This window comes from Protomyctophum parallelum, assembly GCF_964188405.1.
Source record: "Protomyctophum parallelum genome assembly, chromosome: 23".
NCBI classification, from domain to species: Eukaryota; Metazoa; Chordata; class Actinopteri; order Myctophiformes; family Myctophidae; genus Protomyctophum; species Protomyctophum parallelum.
In genome coordinates this window covers 33,458,311-33,480,810 of record NC_139715.1, presented here as the reverse complement: position 1 = coordinate 33,480,810, position 22,500 = coordinate 33,458,311, and the positions used below count along the sequence as shown (strand labels likewise).

The window sequence follows — 22,500 nt, the reverse complement described above, 5'->3', positions numbered from 1 at the left end:
GGGGACACAAAGCAGCAACACGTTAACAACACGTTAACAACACGTTAACAACACGTTAACAACACGTTAACAACTGGCCTGTGGGGACACAAAGCAGCAACACGTTAACAACACGTTAACAACACGTTAACAACTGGCCTGTCGGGACACAAATAAAACGCAACACGTTAACAACACGTTAACAACACGTTAACAACACGTTAACAACACGTTAACAACTGGCCTGTGGGGACACAAAGCAGCAACACGTTAACAACACGTTAACAACACGTTAACAACTGGCCTGTCGGGACACAAATAAAACGCAACACGTTAACAACACGTTAACAACTGGCCTGTCGGGACACAAATAAAACGCAACACGTTAACAACACGTTAACAACTGGCCTGTCAGGACACAAATAAAACGCAACACGTTAACAACACGTTAACAACACGTTAACAACTGGCCTGTCGGGACACAAATAAAACGCAACACGTTAACAACACGTTAACAACACGTTAACAACAAACAACACGTTAACAACACGTTAACAACTGGCCTGTCGGGACACAACTGGTACAATAAGACTTACTTGCGGTTTCTCTTGCGGTCCAAAGCGTCCAGGTCATGTGATAACGTTTTCAGCTTCTCTGGTTCAACCTGAACACAAAAAGATGAGATGGTACAGTAGGTACAGTAGGATGGTACAGTACCATCTGTGTGGTTGGGATTTAATGACCGTGGTCATGAAGGCTTCCTCTAGGCTATAGGGTCAAAGGTGCAGACTATCTCTAAAGGTCATGAAGGCTTCCTCTAGGCTATAGGGTCAAAGGTGCAGACTATCTCTAAAGGTCATGAAGGCTTCCTCTAGGCTATAGGGTCAAAGGTGCAGACTATCTCTAAAGGCGCGTTCGGACTTGGATGGTTCGACCGCGGTCGAGATCATGGATTCCACAATGCTACGCCAGACTTCCCGGTCCTTCATTGCCACCCCCAGTTCCTGCTTATTGAAGCATGTGTCCCTATAGCGATGACATCATGTGTCCCTAGAGATGACATCAGGGAACGACAGCTTTCTACCTCTGGTCTGCTTTGAGGCAGGACTCCAGAGAAGAAGGGCAGATATAACCTCATTGTCAGCTCTGTAGCAGTGGCCTAATATAATATATATATATATATATATATATATAGCTTTATACAGACGCTTCTCTGGACTCTTTATCAACCCCAACATGTGGCATATCAGCCGTAATCTCTACGCACACATTTCGATTTCTTTATTTGAGTCCACATTTATAAAATACATTATCAAGGGCACAAATATTTTCAGTTGCTTCTGATATACTACGCACAACAAACATCACGTGTCTCAGTGCTGGAGTCCAAACAAGCCCTAAATGTACAGAATACAGAGCACCGAAGTCCTGACGTAACTCGCTCATCCCGACGATTCCCCTGGTTCTAAAGTCCTGACGTAACTCGCTCATCCCTTCGATTCCCCTGGTTTTAAAGTCCTGACGTAACTCGCTCATCCCGACGATTCCCCTGGTTCTAAAGTCCTGACGTAACTAAAAATAAACAAGCTGTCTCGGCGTTATTGTCAGGGAGGTGTCTCTGTATCGTTATATTGTCAGGGAGGTGTCTCTGTATTGTTATATTGTCAGGGAGGTGTCTCTGTATCGTTATATTGTCAGGGAGGTGTCTCTGTGTCGTTTGCAACAGTCAGTCACTCATATATGATACAGTCTGCTTCTAGCGAAAATCTAACTAATTCAGCAGCAGTAACATTAGCGTTTTCTCTCAGTCAGTTGATTCTTCATATCCATATGAGTGAAGCGGCCGGGATGACATGTTTATTTTTCAAACACAGTTGTTATATGAGGCGATCTAAAATCGCCTCAATGGGGATTTCAATGCAACTAAACAAATACATGAACCTGGGGACTGACGCCCTTCACTGAAAGTGACGTCAGACTTCGGTGCTCTATAGGCAAACACATGAACTTATTCACAGCCAACATTGGTCACTTCAGTCTGTCATATTACCAACACCGAAAGTAAATCATGGGTACAAAAAGCACCTTCTCCTCCAAATAGACCGACTGCCTATAATGGAGGAGATTGAACAGTATGTTACTAATGGTTGATATTTTACTTGTTTAATTACTTAATTAATAAATAAATAATGAAAGAAATAATTACTTAATAAATAAATAAATGAATAAATAATGAATTAAATGATGAAATAAATAATTAAACAATTAATTAAAGAAAGAAATAATTAATTAATTAATTAATTAATTAATTAAAGGTATATTCAGTGATTTCACTCAAAAAACCTTAGGTTTCGTTTTTGGCTGGGACCTAAGCCTTTCATCCAATCAGGATAGAGCCAAAAACGAAACCTAAGGTTTTTTGACCCCCAGGGGTTAACTGGGGACAGGGAGGAACTCCTTATATGGTCAGCACACTGATTGATTAAAAATAATTAATTGATTGATTGATTGATTAAAAATAATTAATTAATTGATTGATTAAAAATAATTAATTGATTGATTGATTAGAAATAATTAATTAATTAATTGATTACAAATAATTAATTGGTTAATTGATTGATTGATTACAAATAATTGATTGATAAATAATCAATTAATTCATTGATTGATTAAAAAGAATGAATTGATTAAAAATAATTAATTGATTGATTGATTGATTAAAAATTAATTGATTGATTGATTGAAAATAATTATTAATTGATTGATTGAAAATAATTATTAATTGATTGATTGAAAATTATTAATTAATTAATTGATTGATTAAAAATAATTAATTCATTGATTGATTGATTAAAAATGAATTGATTGATTGATTGAAAATAATTATTAATTGATTGATTGAAAATAATTATTAATTGATTGATTGATTATAATTCATTAATTAATTGATTGATTAAAATAATTAATTAATTGATTAAAAATAATTAATTGATTGATTAAAATTGATTAATTAATTTGATTGATTAAAAATAATTAATTGATTGATTGATTGAAAATAATTAATTAATTAATTGATTGATTAAAAATAATTAATTGATTGATTGATTGATTGATTAAAAATTAATTGATTGAAAATAATAATTAATTGATTGATTGATTAAAAATAATTAATTGATTGATAGATTGATTAAAAATAATTAATTGATTGATTGATTGAAAATAATTAATTAATTCATTGATTAAAAATAATTTATTTATTTATTAAAATAATTAATTGATTGATTGATTAAAATTAATTAATTAATTGATTGATTACAAATAATTAATTGATTGATTGATTGATTAAAAATAATGAATTGATTGATTGATTGATTAATTGAATGATTGTTTAGTAAGGAAAGCTTCCTCTAAACTTGAATCAAAAGCACAGCCAACTTCCAATAGAACACACACACACACACACACACGCGCACACACACGCACACCTACCTTGGCCTGCTCTCCTCGCTGCGCGGCTCCGTCCCCGGCCAGCGTTGCGTTCCAGGGGGGGAAGGCCCTGAGCGGACCCCACACCAGCTCGCCCATGTTGAAGCCCCCCCGGGCGTCCATGTTGAAGCCGCCCCGGGCGTCCATGTTGAAGCCGCCCCGGGCGTCCATGTTGAAGCCGCCCCGGGCGTCCATGTTGAAGCCGCCCCGGGCGTCCATGTTGAAGCCGCCCCGGGCGTCCATGTTGAAGCCGCCCCGGGCGTCCATGTTGAAGCCGCCCCGGGCGCGGTAGTGCAGCAGCTGCTCCGACGACGAGGACGACGGCGAGTCGGGAGACGTCTCCTCGCTGCTCACGCTCTTGGTGTCCGAGGGGCTGCAGGCTGCGGCCATGTTGTTGTGGTGGTGGTGGCTGTAGTGGCCGTAGTGGTGGTCCCTGGCCCCGGGGGCCCCGGGCAGCGGGCCCTCCAGGCTGGTGGACGAGCCGGGGGACTGGTCGTCTCCCGTCAGCTCCTGCCTGGCGGGGCCCAACACGTCCACGCCGTGGTACCCTCTGTGGCCCGCGGCGTGCTCCTCCAGGCGCTCCTTGTAGGCTCCGCCGGCGGCGGCTGTGGGTCCGCGGACGCAGTGGGAGGAGGAGGAGGCGGCGGCGCCGAAGCGGTACGCGTCCTGTTGTTCCTGGAGGTGGGGGTGGATGGGGGGGCAGGGGGGGGGAGCGGGGGTCAGGGGCCCCGGGCTGCTCCTCAGCTGGGTGGAACACTCCAGGAAGTCCTGGCTGCCCCAACTGACCCCCCCGCCGCTGCTCCCGCCGCGCGCGCCCGCCGCCGTCTCCCCAACGCCGTCCCACTGCTGCAGCCCCCCCCCTCCTCCTCCTCCCGCCCCCCGGGCTGGGGAGCGGAAGTACTCGCCCCCCCCCGCTGCCCGGGGTCTCGGGGCCGGCGTCGGGGGTGCCGGGGGGGGGCAGCGGGTCCGAGGGCCGGCTCACCGCGCCCCCGCCGCCAGGCCTCCCTTTGCCCTGCTGCTGGTGGGGGGCAAAAACAATTGCGATTTTAATTGTGTTTTTGGCTAAAAAATATTAAAATCTAAATAGCTTTTCGTGTTGTAATCCCTTAAAGGTTTTATGACATTCATTTTCATTTATTTTTCTTTTTTCTTTTAGGTTTTATGACCTCAAATACACCCAAAAAACCTGAACTTTGAACATTCAGTGGATTTTCTGTGGTCTGAAGTTTTCTTTGGGGTTTGGAAGCCTTTTGAGCTACAATGAAAACAGGCAACACAGTGAAAACAGTGACATCTGCTGGCAAATCCCATTGACATATATGCCGATCTACAAGCTCACAAGGCATGAGAGTGTCTTGAGTGTTGTGAGCTTGTAGATCAGCCATTTTTGGTGAAGACAGTAAAAATAACTCGCGTACAGTGCAACTCAGGTCCGTTTTACTACATCCTCCACGGAGGAGACCCTAATATACTAATGTAAATACCTCCTGGATGAGGAGACCCTAATATACTAATGTAAATACCTCCTGGATGACGGCGTTGGGCGGAGGCTCTCCCGGCGCGGGGTCAGGGGTCAGGTTGGAGGTGATGGTGACGTGCATGCCCTTGGTGGCCGCGTCCACCACCGCGCGGTAAATGGCGTCCACGGACTCTGGCCGTCGTCCACCGCTGGCCCCTCCCCCGGGGGGGAGGAGGGGCCTGTTGTCGAGCGCCACCGCCGCCGCCCCGCTGGGAGGGGCCTCGCCGCCAGCCCCACCCCCACCCTGGGACGGGACGTCCCTGGGCTGGCCCTCTATGAACTGCTGGCCATGACTCAGCATCGCCTGGGGCTGTGTGGGAACAAGAGGTGGTCTTCATCATCATCATCATCATCATCATAACCTTTATTTCAGCTCGGAACTACAGTTGTAGTCCACTTGCCAGAATGTGAACTCGGACATGTTGAGTACACCAACGTTTTATGTTAGAAATGTTGAGTAGGGGTCCCCAGCATGGAGAAACTGATGTTATAAATGTTTAGTATGGGTCCCCAGCATGGAGAAACTGATGTTATAAATGTTGAGTAGGGGTCCCCAGCATGGAGAAACTGAGGTTATACATGTTGAGTAGGGGTCCCCAGCATGTAGAAACTGATGTTATACATGTTGAGTAGGGGTCCCCAGCATGGAGAAACTGATGTTATACATGTTGAGTAGGGGTCCCCAGCATGTAGAAACTGATGTTATACATGTTGAGTAGGGGTCCCCAGCATGGAGAAACTGATGTTATACATGTTGAGTAGGGGTCCCCAGCATGGAGAAACTGAAGTTATACATGTTGAGTAGGGGTCCCCAGCATGTAGAAACTGAGGTTATACATGTTGAGTAGGGGTCCCCAGCATGTAGAAACTGAGGTTATACATGTTGAGTAGGGGTCCCCAGCATGGAGAAACTGATGTTATAAATGTTGAGTAGGGGTCCCCAGCATGGAGAAACTGAGGTTATACATGTTGAGTAGGGGTCCCCAGCATGGAGAAACTGATGTTATACATGTTGAGTAGGGGTCCCCAGCATGGAGAAACTGATGTTATAAATGTTGACTATGGGTCCCCAGCATGTAGAAACTGATGTTATAAATGTTGAGTAGGGGTCCCCAGCATGTAGAAACTGATGTTATAAATGTTGAGTAGGGGTCCCCAGCATGGAGAAACTGATGTTATAAATGTTGAGTAGGGGTCCCCAGCATGGAGAAACTGAGGTTATACATGTTGAGTAGGGGTCCCCAGCATGGAGAAACTGATGTTATAAATGTTGAGTAGGGGTCCCCAGCATGTAGAAACTGAGGTTATACATGTTGAGTAGGGGTCCCCAGCATGGAGAAACTGAGGTTATACATGTTGAGTAGGGGTCCCCAGCATGGAGAAACTGATGTTATGAATGTTGAGTAGGGGTCCCCAGCATGGAGAAACTGATGTTATAAATGTTGAGTAGGGGTCCCCAGCATGTAGAAACTGATGTCATAAATGTTGAGTAGGGGTCCCCAGCATGTAGAAACTGATGTTATAAATGTTGAGTAGGGGTCCCCAGCATGTAGAAACTGATGTTATAAATGCTGAGTAGGGGTCCCCAGCATGTATAAACTGATGTTATAAATGTTGAGTAGGGGTCCCCAGCATGGAGCAACTGATGTTATAAATGTTGAGTAGGGGTCCCCAGCATGGAGAAACTGATGTTATAAATGTTGAGTAGGGGTCCCCAGCATGGAGAAACTGATGTTATAAATGTTGAGTAGGGGTCCCCAGCATGGAGAAACTGATGTTATAAATGTTGACTATGGGTCCCCAGCATGGAGAAACTGATGTTATACATGTTGAGTAGGGGTCCCCAGCATGGAGAAACTGAGGTTATACATGTTGAGTAGGGGTCCCCAGCATGGAGAAACTGATGTTATAAATGTTGAGTAGGGGTCCCCAGCATGTAGAAACTGAGGTTATACATGTTGAGTAGGGGTCCCCAGCATGGAGAAACTGAGGTTATACATGTTGAGTAGGGGTCCCCAGCATGGAGAAACTGATGTTATAAATGTTGAGTAGGGGTCCCCAGCATGGAGAAACTGATGTTATAAATGTTGAGTAGGGGTCCCCAGCATGTAGAAACTGATGTTATAAATGTTGAGTAGGGGTCCCCAGCATGGAGCAACTGATGTTATAAATGTTGAGTAGGGGTCCCCAGCATGGAGAAACTGATGTTATAAATGTTGAGTAGGGGTCCCCAGCATGTAGAAACTGATGTTATAAATGTTGAGTAGGGGTCCCCAGCATGGAGAAACTGATGTTATAAATGTTGAGTAGGGGTCCCCAGCATGTAGAAACTGATGTTATAAATGTTGAGTAGGGGTCCCCAGCATGGAGAAACTGATGTTATAAATGTTGAGTAGGGGTCCCCAGCATGGAGAAACTGATGTTATAAATGTTGAGTAGGGGTCCCCAGCATGGAGAAACTGATGTTATAAATGTTGAGTAGGGGTCCCCAGCATGTAGAAACTGATGTTATAAATGTTGAGTAGGGGTCCCCAGCATGTAGAAACTGATGTTATAAATGTTGAGTAGGGGTCCCCAGCATGTAGAAACTGATGTTATAAATGTTGAGTAGGGGTCCCCAGCATGGAGAAACTGATGTTATAAATGTTGAGTAGGGGTCCCCAGCATGGAGAAACTGATGTTATACATGTTGAGTAGGGGTCCCCAGCATGGAGAAACTGATGTTATAAATGTTGAGTAGGGGTCCCCAGCATGTAGAAACTGATGTTATAAATGTTGAGTAGGGGTCCCCAGCATGTAGAAACTGATGTTATACATGTTGAGTAGGGGTCCCCAGCATGGAGAAACTGATGTTATAAATGTTGAGTAGGGGTCCCCAGCATGTAGAAACTGATGTTATAAATGTTGAGTAGGGGTCCCCAGCATGGAGAAACTGATGTTATACATGTTGAGTAGGGGTCCCCAGCATGGAGAAACTGATGTTATACATGTTGAGTAGGGGTCCCCAGCATGGAGAAACTGATGTTATAAATGTTGAGTAGGGGTCCCCAGCATGGAGAAACTGATGTTATAAATGTTGAGTAGGGGTCCCCAGCATGGAGAAACTGATGTTATAAATGTTGAGTAGGGGTCCCCAGCATGTAGAAACTGATGTTATAAATGTTGAGTAGGGGTCCCCAGCATGTAGAAACTGATGTTATAAATGTTGAGTAGGGGTCCCCAGCATGTAGAAACTGATGTTATAAATGTTGACTATGGGTCCCCAGCATGTATAAACTGATGTTATAAATGTTTAGTATGGGTGACCAGCATGTAGAAACTGATGTTATAAATGTTGAGTATGGGTCCCCAGCATGGAGAAACTGATGTTATAAATGTTGAGTAGGGGTCCCCAGCATGTAGAAACTGATGTTATAAATGTTGACTATGGGTCCCCAGCATGGAGAAACTGATGTTATAAATGTTGAGTAGGGGTCCCCAGCATGTAGAAACTGATGTTATAAATGTTGACTATGGGTCCCCAGCATGGAGAAACTGATGTTATAAATGTTGAGTAGGGGTCCCCAGCATGGAGAAACTGATGTTATAAATGTTGAGTATGGGTCCCCAGCATGTATAAACTGATGTTATAAATGTTTAGTATGGGTGACCAGCATGTAGAAACTGATGTTATAAATGTTGAGTATGGGTCCCCAGCATGGAGAAACTGATGTTATAAATGTTGAGTAGGGGTCCCCAGCATGGAGAAACTGATGTTATAAATGTTGACTATGGGTCCCCAGCATGGAGAAACTGATGTTATAAATGTTGAGTAGGGGTCCCCAGCATGGAGAAACTGATGTTATAAATGTTGACTATGGGTCCCCAGCATGGAGAAACTGATGTTATAAATGTTGAGTAGGGGTCCCCAGCATGGAGAAACTGATGTTATAAATGTTGAGTATGGGTCCCCAGCATGTATAAACTGATGTTATAAATGTTTAGTATGGGTGACCAGCATGTAGAAACTGATGTTATAAATGTTGAGTATGGGTCCCCAGCATGGAGAAACTGATGTTATACATGTTGAGTATGGGTCCCCAGCATGTAGAAACTGATGTTATACATGTTGAGTATGGGTCCCCAGCATGGAGAAACTGATGTTATACATGTTGAGTATGGGTCCCCAGCATGTAGAAACTGATGTTATAAATGTTGAGTATGGGTCCCCAGCATGGAGAAACTGATGTTATAAATGTTGAGTAGGGGTCCCCAGCATGTAGAAACTGATGTTATAAATGTTGACTATGGGTCCCCAGCATGGAGAAACTGATGTTATAAATGTTGAGTATGGGTCCCCAGCATGGAGAAACTGATGTTATAAATGTTGAGTATGGGTCCCCAGCATGTAGAAACTGATGTTATAAATGTTGACTATGGGTCCCCAGCATGGAGAAACTGATGTTATAAATGTTGAGTAGGGGTCCCCAGCATGGAGAAACTGATGTTATAAATGTTGAGTATGGGTCCCCAGCATGTAGAAACTGATGTTATAAATGTTGAGTAGGGGTCCCCAGCATGGAGAAACTGATGTTATAAATGTTGAGTAGGGGTCCCCAGCATGGAGAAACTGATGTTATACATGTTGAGTATGGGTCCCCAGCATGTAGAAACTGATGTTATAAATGTTGAGTAGGGGTCCCCAGCATGGAGAAACTGATGTTATAAATGTTGACTATGGGTCCCCAGCATGGAGAAACTATACGGGATGCTAACTTGCATATGTTGAACAATTTTCATAATTGGCATAATATGTGACCATACCATTAACAACCTATAGAAAGGCAAAATATTAAAAATGTCATCATGCTTTCATGGAGCATCTGACGTGTCAAACAAGGGGGTTTTCATGATGATGAATCCATTCCAAGCAGTTTTTAGCCAAATTAGTGTTTTGGAAAGTCGACTATTGAGAGGCAGCCAGGCCCACATTGTCAATGTAGCCGAGATACAGAACACAACAATCAACCAAAGTTTAAAGCACAGATTTTTCCAACCCTAACCCTCAAAATACACAGAACAAAAAAAGAATGTTGGAAAGCATTGCCTGGCCTGAATTGACCCAAAGATGGAAGTGATTCGACACATGTGCGTGAGATTTGACACATGTGCGTGTGCGTGCGTTCCATGCCAACATCCCTACCTGGTAGTTTTGGTAGAGACAGGCCATGGAGCTGGCGTTCTTACTGTCCGTGTAGGAGCTGTTGCTACCGTCACTGAAACTCTGCTGTGCTGCAGCGTGGTATGTTGGGTGACCTCCCAGAGCCTGGTGATGTTGTTGTTGATGATGAATATGTTGTTGTTGCTGCTGTTGAAGTTGTTTAAGTTGCTGTTGTTGCTCAAGTTGTTGTTGATGTTGCTGCTGCTGTAGTAGTTGATTCTGCAGCTCTTGTTTATGTTGTTGAAGTTGCTGCTGTTGAAGTTGTTGTTGATGTTGCCGTTGTTGCTGTAGTTGTTGTTGCTGTAGTTGTTGCTGTTGCTGAATTTGTTGCTGTTGCTGGATTTGTTGCTGTTGCTGTAGTTGTTGTTGTTGCTTCTGCTGTAGTTGTTGCTGTAGTTGTTGTTGATGTTGCCGTTGTTGCTGAATGTGTTGTTGTTGCTGTAGTTGTTGTTGATGCTGTAATTGTTGCTGTTGTTGTTGATGTTGTAAATGTTGCTGTTGTTGCCGTTGTTGAATTTGTTGCTGTTGTTGAATTTGTATTTGTTGTTGTTGTTGTTGAATCTGGTGCTGTTGTTGCAGTTGTTGCTGTTGTTGTAGCTGTTGCTGTTGTTGCTGTTGTTGTAGCTGTTGTTGTTGGTGAAGCTGTTGCTGTTGGTGAAGCTGTTGTTGTTGGTGAAGTTGTTGTTGTTGGTGAAGCTGTTGCTGTTGGTGAAGTTGTTTGCTGTTGCTGGAGGTGCATCTGCTGCTGTTGGTACATGTGTGCTCCGCTGTTGGCGTGCGGCTGCAGATTGCAGATCAGCGGCGCTGCAGGGTTTTCCTGGAGAGAGAGGAGGAAGAGGAGGAGTTAAAACTCTTCCAGCGCTGAGCTGGACCAACAGGTGAGGTGAGTTGGAGGGGCGGAGTTTAAAGAAGCACCGATTGACCGGCCGCTGATTAAAATGGCCGGTTTTATATCCAAACCTCAAAAGGATCTTGCACCCCCGATATTTTGTTGAGTTCCTTAAATAAATTGCTATGTTTGCGCATTTATCCATTCCCAGGTATTTGTACATACATTGTTTTGATTGATTTGTTCGACTGTTACTTTGGCATGTTTTCTCATGCCAATAAAGCTCCTTTGAATTTAATTGAAGAGAGAGAGAGACAGAGAGATAGAGAGAGGAGGGAGAGAGAGAGAGAGAGAGAGAGAGAAGGGGGAGAGAGGGAGAGAGAAGGGGGAGAGAGGAGAGAGAGAGAGAGAGAGAGAGAGAGAGAGAGAGAGAGAGAGAGAGAGAGAGAGAGAGAAGGGGGAGAGAGGGAGAGAGAAGGGGGGAGAGAGGGAGAGAGAGAGAGAGAGAGAGAGAGAGAGAGAGAGAGAGAGAGAGAAGGGGGAGAGAGGGAGAGAGAGAGAGAGAGAGAGAAGGGGGAGAGAGAAGGGGGAGAGAGGGAGAGAGAGAGAGAGAGAGAGAGAGAGAAGGGGGGAGAGTTAAGAAAGTCAGACAATATTTATTTAAAAATATGAATTGAATCAAAGTTCTTGTCCGTCCTCCCTTTGGAAGCATTTTTCTACAAACTCCCCCACACTCCCTTTATCTCTCCTCTTTTTTCTCTCTCTCTCACACACACACACACACACACACACACACACACACACACACACACACACACACACACACACACACACACACACACACACACACACACACAGTGTGTGACAGCTGCTGCCGGGGTCAAGGTTGCCATGGGAACAGGGTGATGATCGGCAACGCTGATGCTATTGGTCGCTCAGAATGCCAGGAAGAGCACGGGGTGATTTTTCAAAAGGTTATTTTGCGAGACACTCGTTGTACAATGACGTCAGGGCTCGACAGTGCGAGCAGGTAGTCTCTCTGCTAGCCCATTCTGACCTGAGATCAGATTCATACGAGGTTTCCGCCAGACACACACTGGTCTGATGAACCCATTCTGACCTGAGATCAGATTCTAAAAATGTCAGTCACTCTTCGATTTTTCAAAAATAGCAGACCTACAAGCTCGTATCGCGCCACTCGGTGGCGCGATATGAGCTTGTAGATCTGCTATTTTTAAATAGCTAAAGCATAACATGATGCTGACACCAAAATGGGTGCCCGGTCAGAATGGGCTAGTGATAATAGTGCCGTGCGAATTGTGAAATGCAATTTTTAGCACCTGCGCTACTACATAATTTTGACCGTTCAATCGTGATGAAAGACAAGGCTCTGAAGCCTCTGATACAGCAAGTGCACATTCTATGAGTCGCAATTCTATACCTTATTTTATATTTCTGTAGTACCGTGTAGGCATGTAACGATATATCGTATATAGCGATATATCGATATTATATATATATATATATATATATATAACCCCCCCCCCCCCCCCCTCTTTTTTATTTTTTATTTTTTAGGGGGGTTAGTGTGTGATAAGAAATGTCAGCTGTAATCATATTCCATCATATTCACATGACTTTGGATAGAAATGAGACAGTAGAGGCCTGCAGAGGGGAGCTGTATATGTGACTGTGCCCAGGTGATAGTCGTTATTGATGCTCATTTAACCCTTGGCCTACAATTCACGGAAAAAAACGGAATTAATCGAAAAATCTAAACCTCCCGTTAACGGAAAAAAACGGAATGACAATCAATATCAGTTATCGCGGGGTCAAAAGAGCAAAAAATAATATTTTTTCGCTAATATCACTAATGTTGGATGTAATTTACCAAAAAACGGCCGAAATCCGCGTGATCGTGCGCTATCGTGCACGCGCGCCGTCTCTATGTGCGTCGGTGTAAAAAATGTGATATTTTGCGATCTTTTGGGGTTGATTTGAGGTTAATTTGACTTAGTTATGAAAAATATAGCATTAGCTTAGCAATCCGGACCAGCCAAACTATTGACTAGGGTCAAAATACTACAGGATGTTGTTGATCGTTCAACCGGAAGTGACTTAGGTCTATTTTAGCCAAAATCAGCATAATGATGCTTTCCCGCCATCTGGTGGCGAATCGAGAGAATACATTTGCAATGAATGAACAAAAAAAAAACATCTTTTCAATCCACCAGATCTTTCTTGTATGTTAAAACGATGAATTAAAAATATGCCAATTTGTTACCCAAACAAAAAAATTGGGACTGGCATTCCAAGGGTTAATACATCAAGGAAGGCAATTATATTTGCAATGTAGTTAAATAAAAAATGTGAAAAAAGCTTTGGGGGGGGGGGGGGGGGGGATAAATCATAAAAAAATAAAAAATAAAAGTAATTTGTCTGGAAAATCATTGTGTTGAAAATATGGTGAAAAATCGTACTGTGAACCTCATATCGTGATACTGTACGTATCGTGAGTTGAGTGTATCGTGACATGCCTAGTACCGTGGTGTCGTTCGCCAAAAAAAGAGCAGATCTACAAGCCAACAACGTGTCAAGACTCGATGCTTGAAGATCAATTCCCTATCCATATCATATATATCGATTTAGTAACCCACTGTGTCAATCATCTAATGTGATCCTGGGCTCTACACACCCTCCACCAACCTAGTCCCCATATATGGGGGAGAAGGGGAGAGCAACCTAGTCCCCATATATGGGGGACAAGGGGAGACCAACCTAGTCCCCATATATGGGGGACAAGGGGAGACCAACCTAGTCCCCATATATGGGGGACAAGGGGAGACCAACCTAGTCCCCATATATGGGGGACAAGGGGAGACCAACCTAGTCCCCATATATGGGGGACAAGGGGAGACCAACCTAGTCCCCATATATGGGGGACAAGGGGAGACCAACCTAGTCCCCATATATGGGGGACAAGGGGAGACCAACCTAGTCCCCATATATGGGGGACAAGGGGAGAGCAACGGAATGAACTCATGCTTCCTTCATGCCTGAGTGTCCAAGTTGCTCCTTTACACCTGACAGGGGGGAGTTTCCCTGGTTGGACGTAGCGCGTGGAAGGAACACGTTATTCCAACCAGTTCATCGTGCCCCTAAAATGATTTGTGTGCGACTAGATTTTTCAACTTATGAGCACACGTGCTACTTGAAAAAATGCTAAGCGTCGAGCCCTCAGGGCATCGCTTTACAGAATAATAATACTATAACAATTCATTTTCCATTTACGATTTTCCAAACCCGATTTTCCATTTACGATTTTCCAAACCCGATTTTCCATTTACGATTTTCCAAACCCCGATTTTCCAAACTCGATTTTGCATTTACGATTCACGATTTTCCATTTACGACTTTCCAAACGCGATTTTCCATTTACGATTTTTCAAGAGTAACGTTTGAGCAGACTAACATCAGTCACTCTACCATTCAATGTAGTAGAAGAGCCCACTCTTTACATCGCAGACATGTCGTCTCCGCCTACAGGAAATACGTTGTTTCCCACCTCACCCCTGCCCACTTTGACAGGCTGGGATGGCTTAGGGTCGACGACAGAGTACAGCATCTTGCAATGGGTCTGGTCCACAAGATTCGATACACCACCAAGATACCCATGTACCTGTCTAAATACTTCCTTAATGTAAACGAAGTCCACACCCACAACACCAGAGGGAGTGCAACAAACCATGTACAACCCAGATTCGGCACAAACAAGGGACTAAATTATTTTCGCTCCTATGCCACCAAAATGTGGAACGTCCTACCAACAGTCATTAAGACATGTGAATCCCTTGACTCCTTCAAAACCGCTCTCAAAGGGCACCTACGGATGGCTGCATTTCGAAACTGGCCTCTGTAAAATCTGAATCCCCCCACCCCCCCCCCCCCCATTTTCCCTCACTGTATATTGTATCTTTTCCCTTTTTTTGCTTCCCATATGATGAATTCCTGTTCTGTTCTTTACCTACAGAGAAATGTCTATTTGTATGTCTCTAAATGTTTGTATGTCTTTAAATGTTTTGATGAATTGAACAATGTGGACCCTGTTGTAAACAAGTGTAATGCTTAATTGGGTCGTCCACTCACAGTTCGTGCTTAAAATGTACTGTAAATTCTACAAACTGTTAATAAAGATTTCAATCAATCAATCTGATCTACAGAGACCAGGATTTACTGCACGTCTCTAGTGACTTTACTCACCCGTTTCACAGGTGGCATCATTTCCTCCATGCTGCATCACTGCCGCCATGCTAGTCCTGCCCATGCCATGGAGCAGAGACTGCTGCTGCTGGGGGTGAGGGCCTTGGTGAGAGCCAGGGTGAGCTCCAGACTGCAGCTGCTGGGGGTGAGGGCCTTGGTGAGAGCCAGGGTGAGCTCCAGACTGCAGCTGCTGGGGGTGAGGGCCTTGGTGAGAGCCAGGGTGAGCTCCAGACTGCAGCTGCTGGGGGTGAGGGCCTTGGTGAGAGCCAGGGTGAGCTCCAGACTGCAGCTGCTGGGGGTGAGGGCCTTGGTGAGAGCCAGGGTGAGCTCCAGACTGCAGCTGCTGGGGGTGAGGGCCTTGGTGAGAGCCAGGGTGAGCTCCAGACTGCAGCTGCTGGGGGTGAGGGCCTTGGTGAGAGCCAGGGTGAGCTCCAGACTGCAGCTGCTGGGGGTGAGGGCCTTGGTGAGAGCCAGGGTGAGCTCCAGACTGCAGCTGCTGGGGGTGAGGGCCTTGGTGAGAGCCAGGGTGAGCCCCAGGATGGGGACCAGGGTGAGACCCCGGCTGGGCTCCGAGATGAGGTCCAGGAGAATGTGCTCCGGGATGAGAGCCGGTGTGCGACCCAGGGAGGGGTCCTCCTAGGTGGGGTCCGGGGTGAGGGTGAGACAGCGGGGGTGGGTTAGCGTTGGGTCGGCCCAGCGGCACGCCGTCAGGCCCCACGGGGCCCTGCTGCAGCGGCCCGCAGCTCCCCATGGACGAGGCCTGCCTCTGGGCCACCATGTCCGGACTCCCCATGGACGAGGCCTGCCTCTGGGCCACCATGTCCGGACTCCCCATGGACGAGGCCTGCCTCTGGGCCACCATGTCCGGACTCCCCATGGACGGCGGCCCTGGGCGGACAGCGGAGTCCGCGGGGCTGCGCCGCAGCCTCTGCTGGGCCAATGGGATCTGTTGGGGGGCGGAGCCGGCGGCGGAACCGCCCCCGTAATGCGGCTGAGCCGGTGCGGAGGGAGCGGGAGCGGGTCCGAGGGCTCCGGTGCGAGCGGCGGCGGCGGCGGCGGCCATGTTGTTCTGGGAGCTGTGGCTCATGGACTGGAGCAGCTGAGCCATGGAGGTGTTGGGAGGGAGGCTGCCCAGACGGGCCACCTTCCCCCCCCGCGGCCCCGCGGCGCCTCCCGCTTTGCCCAGCATGCCGAGCGCCACGTTGCTGCCGCTGTTGACCGCGTCGTCGTGGTGATTGGCGGCGGCGGTGGCGCCCGGCGCCTTGCGCTTGCGGAGCGGGTCTCTCTGCTGAGCCATCAGCTTGTCTCTGAGCGCCGCACGGCCACTCAGGGGCTCGGGCACGCCGGGCGGCACCATGGGTGGGCCGCCGTGGGCCTCCACCACCACCACGCCCCCCCGGGGGCCGCTCAGAGACCCGGGGGCGGCGGCGGCGGCTCCCGCAGCGTTGTTGTTGTTGTTGTGTTTGATTTGATTTGCTAGCTGTGCTTTGGCGGCGGCCGACAGGAGGCTGCTGGCGGGGAAGGAGGCGGAGTTCTGCTGGTTGAGGAGCTGGTTGAGGGGGAGGGGCATGCCCAGCAGACCTATGGGAGGAGGAGGAGAGACCAAAGGTTATTACAGCTGACCACAAACCAACCAAATAACCAAACGGTATTTTACACTGCCTGGGAGCGTAGGTCTTCTACCTCCCAGCCAGTGTAAAATACCCGGTAAGCTGGGGCCTCGAGTGGCTTATTGCTTTTCTAAAACGGTTACAAACATATAGCAATATTAAAACTATTAAATTCACAAAAGTATCTACGCTTTGTGCCACCAGAGCGAGCGACCCAGAGCCAAAACACTTCCTTGTTTTGCTCCGCAAGTAGCCTATGTGACGGGAGAATAGCGCTTGATGTATTTACGGGGCTGCCTGGAGCCACACATTCACAGTCATATGAGCCGGGCGGTGCTTAGACGCCCGCACGGCATGTGTTTGTAAAGCAATCAAGCGCTCCCCTTCCCCAGTTCAGCTACAAGGCTGCAGTTTGATACAAAGTGATTGAAGGAGTGGGTTATCGGTGAAATTTACACCGGTCACGTGACGGTAACCAGCCAATCAGAATGAAGTATTGGGACTACCCGTTTTAGAAACAAAGTTTTACACAGATATAGCAGTTATAAAAGGTAAAAACATGAAGTGCGACCATGAGGCTGATTTGAAAATGTTCAAGTGGCATTTCTTCCTCGGCCTAGTGGGAATGGGCGCGAAAGACTTCACTGAAGTCACACGCTGTGTTCATGATTTAGGTATTTTGTTCAAAACTAAGCCAGTCGAGTATGAAAAATCTGAAAGACCCGTTTTGTTTAATGGCTATAGAGAAACTGTGTACCGATTTGCGTGATGTTTGAACAAAATCTGTAGGTGTACTGTCAAAAAGAATGTTTTGCAAAAGTGGACCTCCTGGGGACGCCCATGTGAAAGATTTGGGGCAGAGGTTCAGCTCTGGCATCCGAGTGTGTGTGCACAGTTTGGCTGTTCACAGACGGTCATACTCTCCCCATGCCTTCGGCCTGGTGGAGACAATTATCCCATTCTGACCTGAGATCAGATTCTAAAAATGTCTATTACATCCTGACAGTTTCATTATTAACCCATTCTGACCTGAGATCAGATTCTAAAAGTGTCTTCGATTTTTCAAAAATAGCAGACCTACAAGCTCGTATCGCGCCACTCGGTGGCGCGATACGAGCTTGTAGATCTGCTATTTTTCAATAGCTAAAGCACAACATGATGCCGACACCAAAATGGGTGCCCGGTCAGAATGGGTTATAGACTACATGATCGTAGTTTTCCTTTATTTAGGGTTTTTTGGGACGATATGAATGTGTTGATTTCGCTGTATCAAAATGTATAAAGAGATGCTATCTTTTGTTAGGTTTTTCTTTACCTTTTCAATCCTGCACCTGACAAATAATAAAACAACTAAAAATACACTAAAACGAATGAAAACTAACAAACTATTAGCATTTTCAAAAAAATCTAAGCAAAAAAAAAACCTAGCAAATCCGCTCGACAAACAAATTAAAATTAACTGAAAAAAAAAAAATCTAAAACTAAAAAATAAACTAAAATGAAAACCTTCTAACCTGGGTGGTTAGGGTTAGGGTTAGGGTCTTCTAACCTGGGTGGTTAGGGTTAGGGTCTTCTAACCTGGGTGGTTAGGGTTAGGGTCTTCTAACCTGGGTGGTTAGGGTTAGGGTCTTCTAACCTGGGTGGTTAGGGTTAGCGTTAGGGTCTTCTAACCTGGGTGGTTAGGGTTAGGGTTAGGGTCTTCTAACCTGGGTGGTTAGGGTTAGGGTTAGGGTCTTCTAACCTGGGTGGTTAGGGTTAGGGTTAGGGTCTTCTAACCTGGGTGGTTAGGGTTAGGGTCTTCTAACCTGGGTGGTGAGCCTTCTGGGAGGAGGAGGATGTGGGCGAGTAGGCGGGGTTGACGGCTGCCATGCCAGGAAGCGTCTGGGGGTCCTTGTTGTGGTGGTGGTGGTGCAGGGAGGAGGGGCTGGAAGGCAGGGCGGGCAGCGGCGAGCCCACGGCCGACCTCGGGGAGCGCGGCGGGGGCACCTTCATGCCGCCAGCGGGCACGGCGAAGCTCCCGTGGTCCGAGGACGTGGAAGAGGACCGCGAGCGCTGAGGGGAGGCCTCCACGCCCACGGAGCGGTGAGGGGAGGCCTCCGCGCCCACGGAGCGGTGAGGGGAGGCCTCCACGCCCACGGAGCGGTGAGGGGAGGCCTCCGCGCCCACGGAGCGGTGAGGGGAGGCCTCTACGCCCACGGAGCGGTGAGGGGAGGCCTCCGCGCCCACGGAGCGGTGAGGGGAGGCCTCCGCGCCCACGGAGCGGTGAGGGGAGGCCTCCGCGCCCACGGAGCGGTGAGGGGAGGCCTCCACGCCCACGGAGCGGTGAGGGGAGGCCTCCGCGCCCACGGAGCGGTGAGGGGAGGCCTCCGCGCCCACGGAGCGGTGAGGGGAGGCCTCCGCGCCCACGGAGCGGTGAGGGGAGGCCTCCGCGCCCACGGAGCGGTGAGGGGAGGCCTCCGCGGAGACAGAGCGGCCCGGTGGGGTGGTGTGGAGGGGGGAGGGCGAGCAGGGGGAGCGGGCGGCGGGCTGCAGAGTCCTCTGGGCGTGGCCCGGCTTGGCCGTGGGCAGCGGCAGGTTGCTGGGCAACGGGACGATGGCCGGGGGCGGGGCGTTGTTTACATTCATCATCGGTACCTGAGAGTGGTGGTGGTGGTGGTGGTGGGGGGGGGCGGGGGGGGCCTTGACAGGGACGATGGGGTCCAGGATGCCTAGCGGGTCTTTCTCCCTCGCCACCTGGCGCTTCTGCAGGGCGCAGGAGGGGAGCGGGGGGCCCTGGGGGGGGAGCGGGGGGCCCTGGGGGGGCGTCCTGCGGTGGTAGGGGGGCCGGGCGGCGGCGGGGAGGGGGAGGGGGTCGCTAGTCCTGCCGCCGGCCGCCGCGGCCCGCGGGGAGCCGCCGTGTTGGAGCGCCACGCCGTCCGGACCCCCCAGAGGGTCCCCGGGGGGGGCCGGGGGGCTCAGCATGCCTCCGTAGGCGGCGTGGTGGCGGTATAGAGGAGGGGACTTGGGGCCGGGCCCCAGCAGCCTCTGGTGCCTGGGGGGGTAGCCGGGGTCCGGGCTGGGGTCCGAGCCGGGCCCCAGCAGCCTCTGGTGCCTGGGGGGGTAGCCGGGGTCCGGGCTGGGGTCCGAGCCGGGCCGCGGCAGCCTCTGGTGCCTGGGGGGGTAGCCGGGGTACAGGTCCTGATGCTGGAGGTCAGCCACATCCTGGGGGTCAGGGGTCATACAATTATTACAATAATTAGCCCTTCACTAAGCCCCTCCCCAACCCGTCCTTGTCCAATAGGACGTTAGCAGCGAGGAGACAGACAGGGCAAGCTGTCCTTCTCCCCCACAGAGATGCATGTAAAATGACGGGATTTCTCCATATAAATGATATATCATTTCAGCAGCAAGAGCATCAAAATGTCTTCTAAATCTAGTCTACCAGGCCTGCAGTAGGCTATGCACTGGACACATGTCTTCTAAATCTAGTCTACCAGGCCTGCAGTAGGCTATGCACTGGACACATGTCTTCTGAATCTAGTCTACCAGGCCTGCAGTAGGCTATGCACTGGACACATGTCTTCTAAATCTAGTCTACCAGGTCTGCAGTAGGCTATGCACTGGACACATGTCTTCTAAATCTAGTCTAACAGGTCTGCAGTAGGCTATGCACTGGACACATGTCTTCTAAATCTAGTCTAACAGGCCTGCAGTAGGCTATGCACTGGACACATGTCTTCTGAATCTAGTCTACCAGGTCTGCAGTAGGCTATGCACTGGACACATGTCTTCTGAATCTAGTCTACCAGGCCTGCAGTAGGCTATGCACTGGACACATGTCTTCTGAATCTAGTCTACCAGGTCTGCAGTAGGCTATGCACTGGACACATGTCTTCTGAATCTAGTCTACCAGGCCTGCAGTAGGCTATGCACTGGACACATGTCTTCTGAATCTAGTCTACCAGGTCTGCAGTAGGCTATGCACTGGACACATGTCTTCTAAATCTAGTCAACCAGGCCTGCAGTAGGCTATGCACTGGACACATGTCTTCTAAATCTAGTCAACCAGGCCTGCAGTAGGCTATGCACTGGACACATGTCTTCTAAATCTAGTCAACCAGGCCTGCAGTAGGCTATGCACTGGACACATGTCTTCTAAATCTAGTCTACCAGGCCTGCAGTAGGCTATGCACTGGACACATGTCTTCTAAATCTAGTCTACCAGGCCTGCAGTAGGCTATGCACTGGACACATGTCTTCTGAATCTAGTCTACCAGTCCTGCAGTAGGCTATGCACTGGACACATGTCTTCTGAATCTAGTCAACCAGGCCTGCAGTAGGCTATGCACTGGACACATGTCTTCTAAATCTAGTCTACCAGGCCTGCAGTAGGCTATGCACTGGACACATGTCTTCTAAATCTAGTCTACCAGGCCTGCAGTAGGCTATGCACTGGACACATGTCTTCTAAATCTAGTCAACCAGGCCTGCAGTAGGCTATGCACTGGACACATATCTTCTGAATCTAGTCTAACAGGCCTGCAGTAGACTATGCACTGGACACATGTCTTCTGAATCTAGTCTAACAGGCCTGCAGTAGGCTATGCACTGGACACATGTCTTCTGAATCTAGTCAACCAGGCCTGCAGTAGGCTATGCACTGGACACATGTCTTCTGAATCTAGTCTAACAGGCCTGCAGTAGGCTATGCACTGGACACATGTCTTCTAAATCTAGTCTACCAGGCCTGCAGTAGGCTATGCACTGGACACATGTCTTCTAAATCTAGTCTAACAGGCCTGCAGTAGGCTATGCACTGGACACATGTCTTCTAAATCTAGTCTACCAGGCCTGCAGTAGGCTATGCACTGGACACATGTCTTCTAAATCTAGTCTAACAGGCCTGCAGTAGACTATGCACTGGACACATGTCTTCTAAATCTAGTCTACCAGGCCTGCAGTAGGCTATGCACTGGACACATGTCTTCTAAATCTAGTCTACCAGGCCTGCAGTAGGCCATGCACTGGACAAAATGTGCATGACATTATTTAAATAAACTAGAAATACGAGGAAATGACATTGGGAGAAATCAACTTTTAACCCATTCTGACCGGGCACCCATTTTGGTGTTGGCATCATGTTATGCTTTAGCTATTGAAAAATAGCAGATCTACAAGCTCATATCGCGCCACCGAGTGGCGCGATACGAGCTTGTAGGTCTGCTATTTTTTGAAAAATCGAAGAACGACTGACATTTTTAGAATCTGATCTCAGGTCAGAATGGGTTAACGACCACCCGACGGGAGTTTTCATGTTGCACGGTAAGACTACGGTCATTAGTATTATTGCATTATTATCACCTGGGTGGGTCAGTCGTGTAACCTTCTCGACGGTAAGCTGTGAACGTGATCAACAACACAGCCATGCAAAATAACACTGACGGCTATGAGGAGACGGAAGCTTGACCTGCATAGCAACAGTTGCTAAACTATTTGGATTGGCATTGATTGGACAATCGCTTTTTGGGGTGGGATTTAGCAAAGGGCTAATTGCAAAAGATGTTCATACAAAACAGAAATAGCAGATGTGCTACAGTATATAGAAGATAAGCTATTTCTGCTGTTTTTAACTTTTTTT

General features: G+C 47.8%; 1 protein-coding gene across 1 annotated transcript in view; it reads right to left on the bottom strand.

Annotated features, from left to right (window-relative positions):
• The window catches only part of LOC310854032 (uncharacterized protein), a 47,998-nt gene that overhangs the window by 2,483 nt on the left and 23,015 nt on the right, over positions 1-22,500 (bottom strand). Inside the window, 7 exon segments of the mRNA XM_083758508.1 lie at positions 576-643; positions 3,469-4,283; positions 4,285-4,483; positions 4,989-5,294; positions 10,167-10,972; positions 15,274-16,854; positions 18,689-20,084. Coding sequence (XP_083614634.1) covers positions 576-643; positions 3,469-4,283; positions 4,285-4,483; positions 4,989-5,294; positions 10,167-10,972; positions 15,274-16,854; positions 18,689-20,084 — 5,171 coding nt within the window.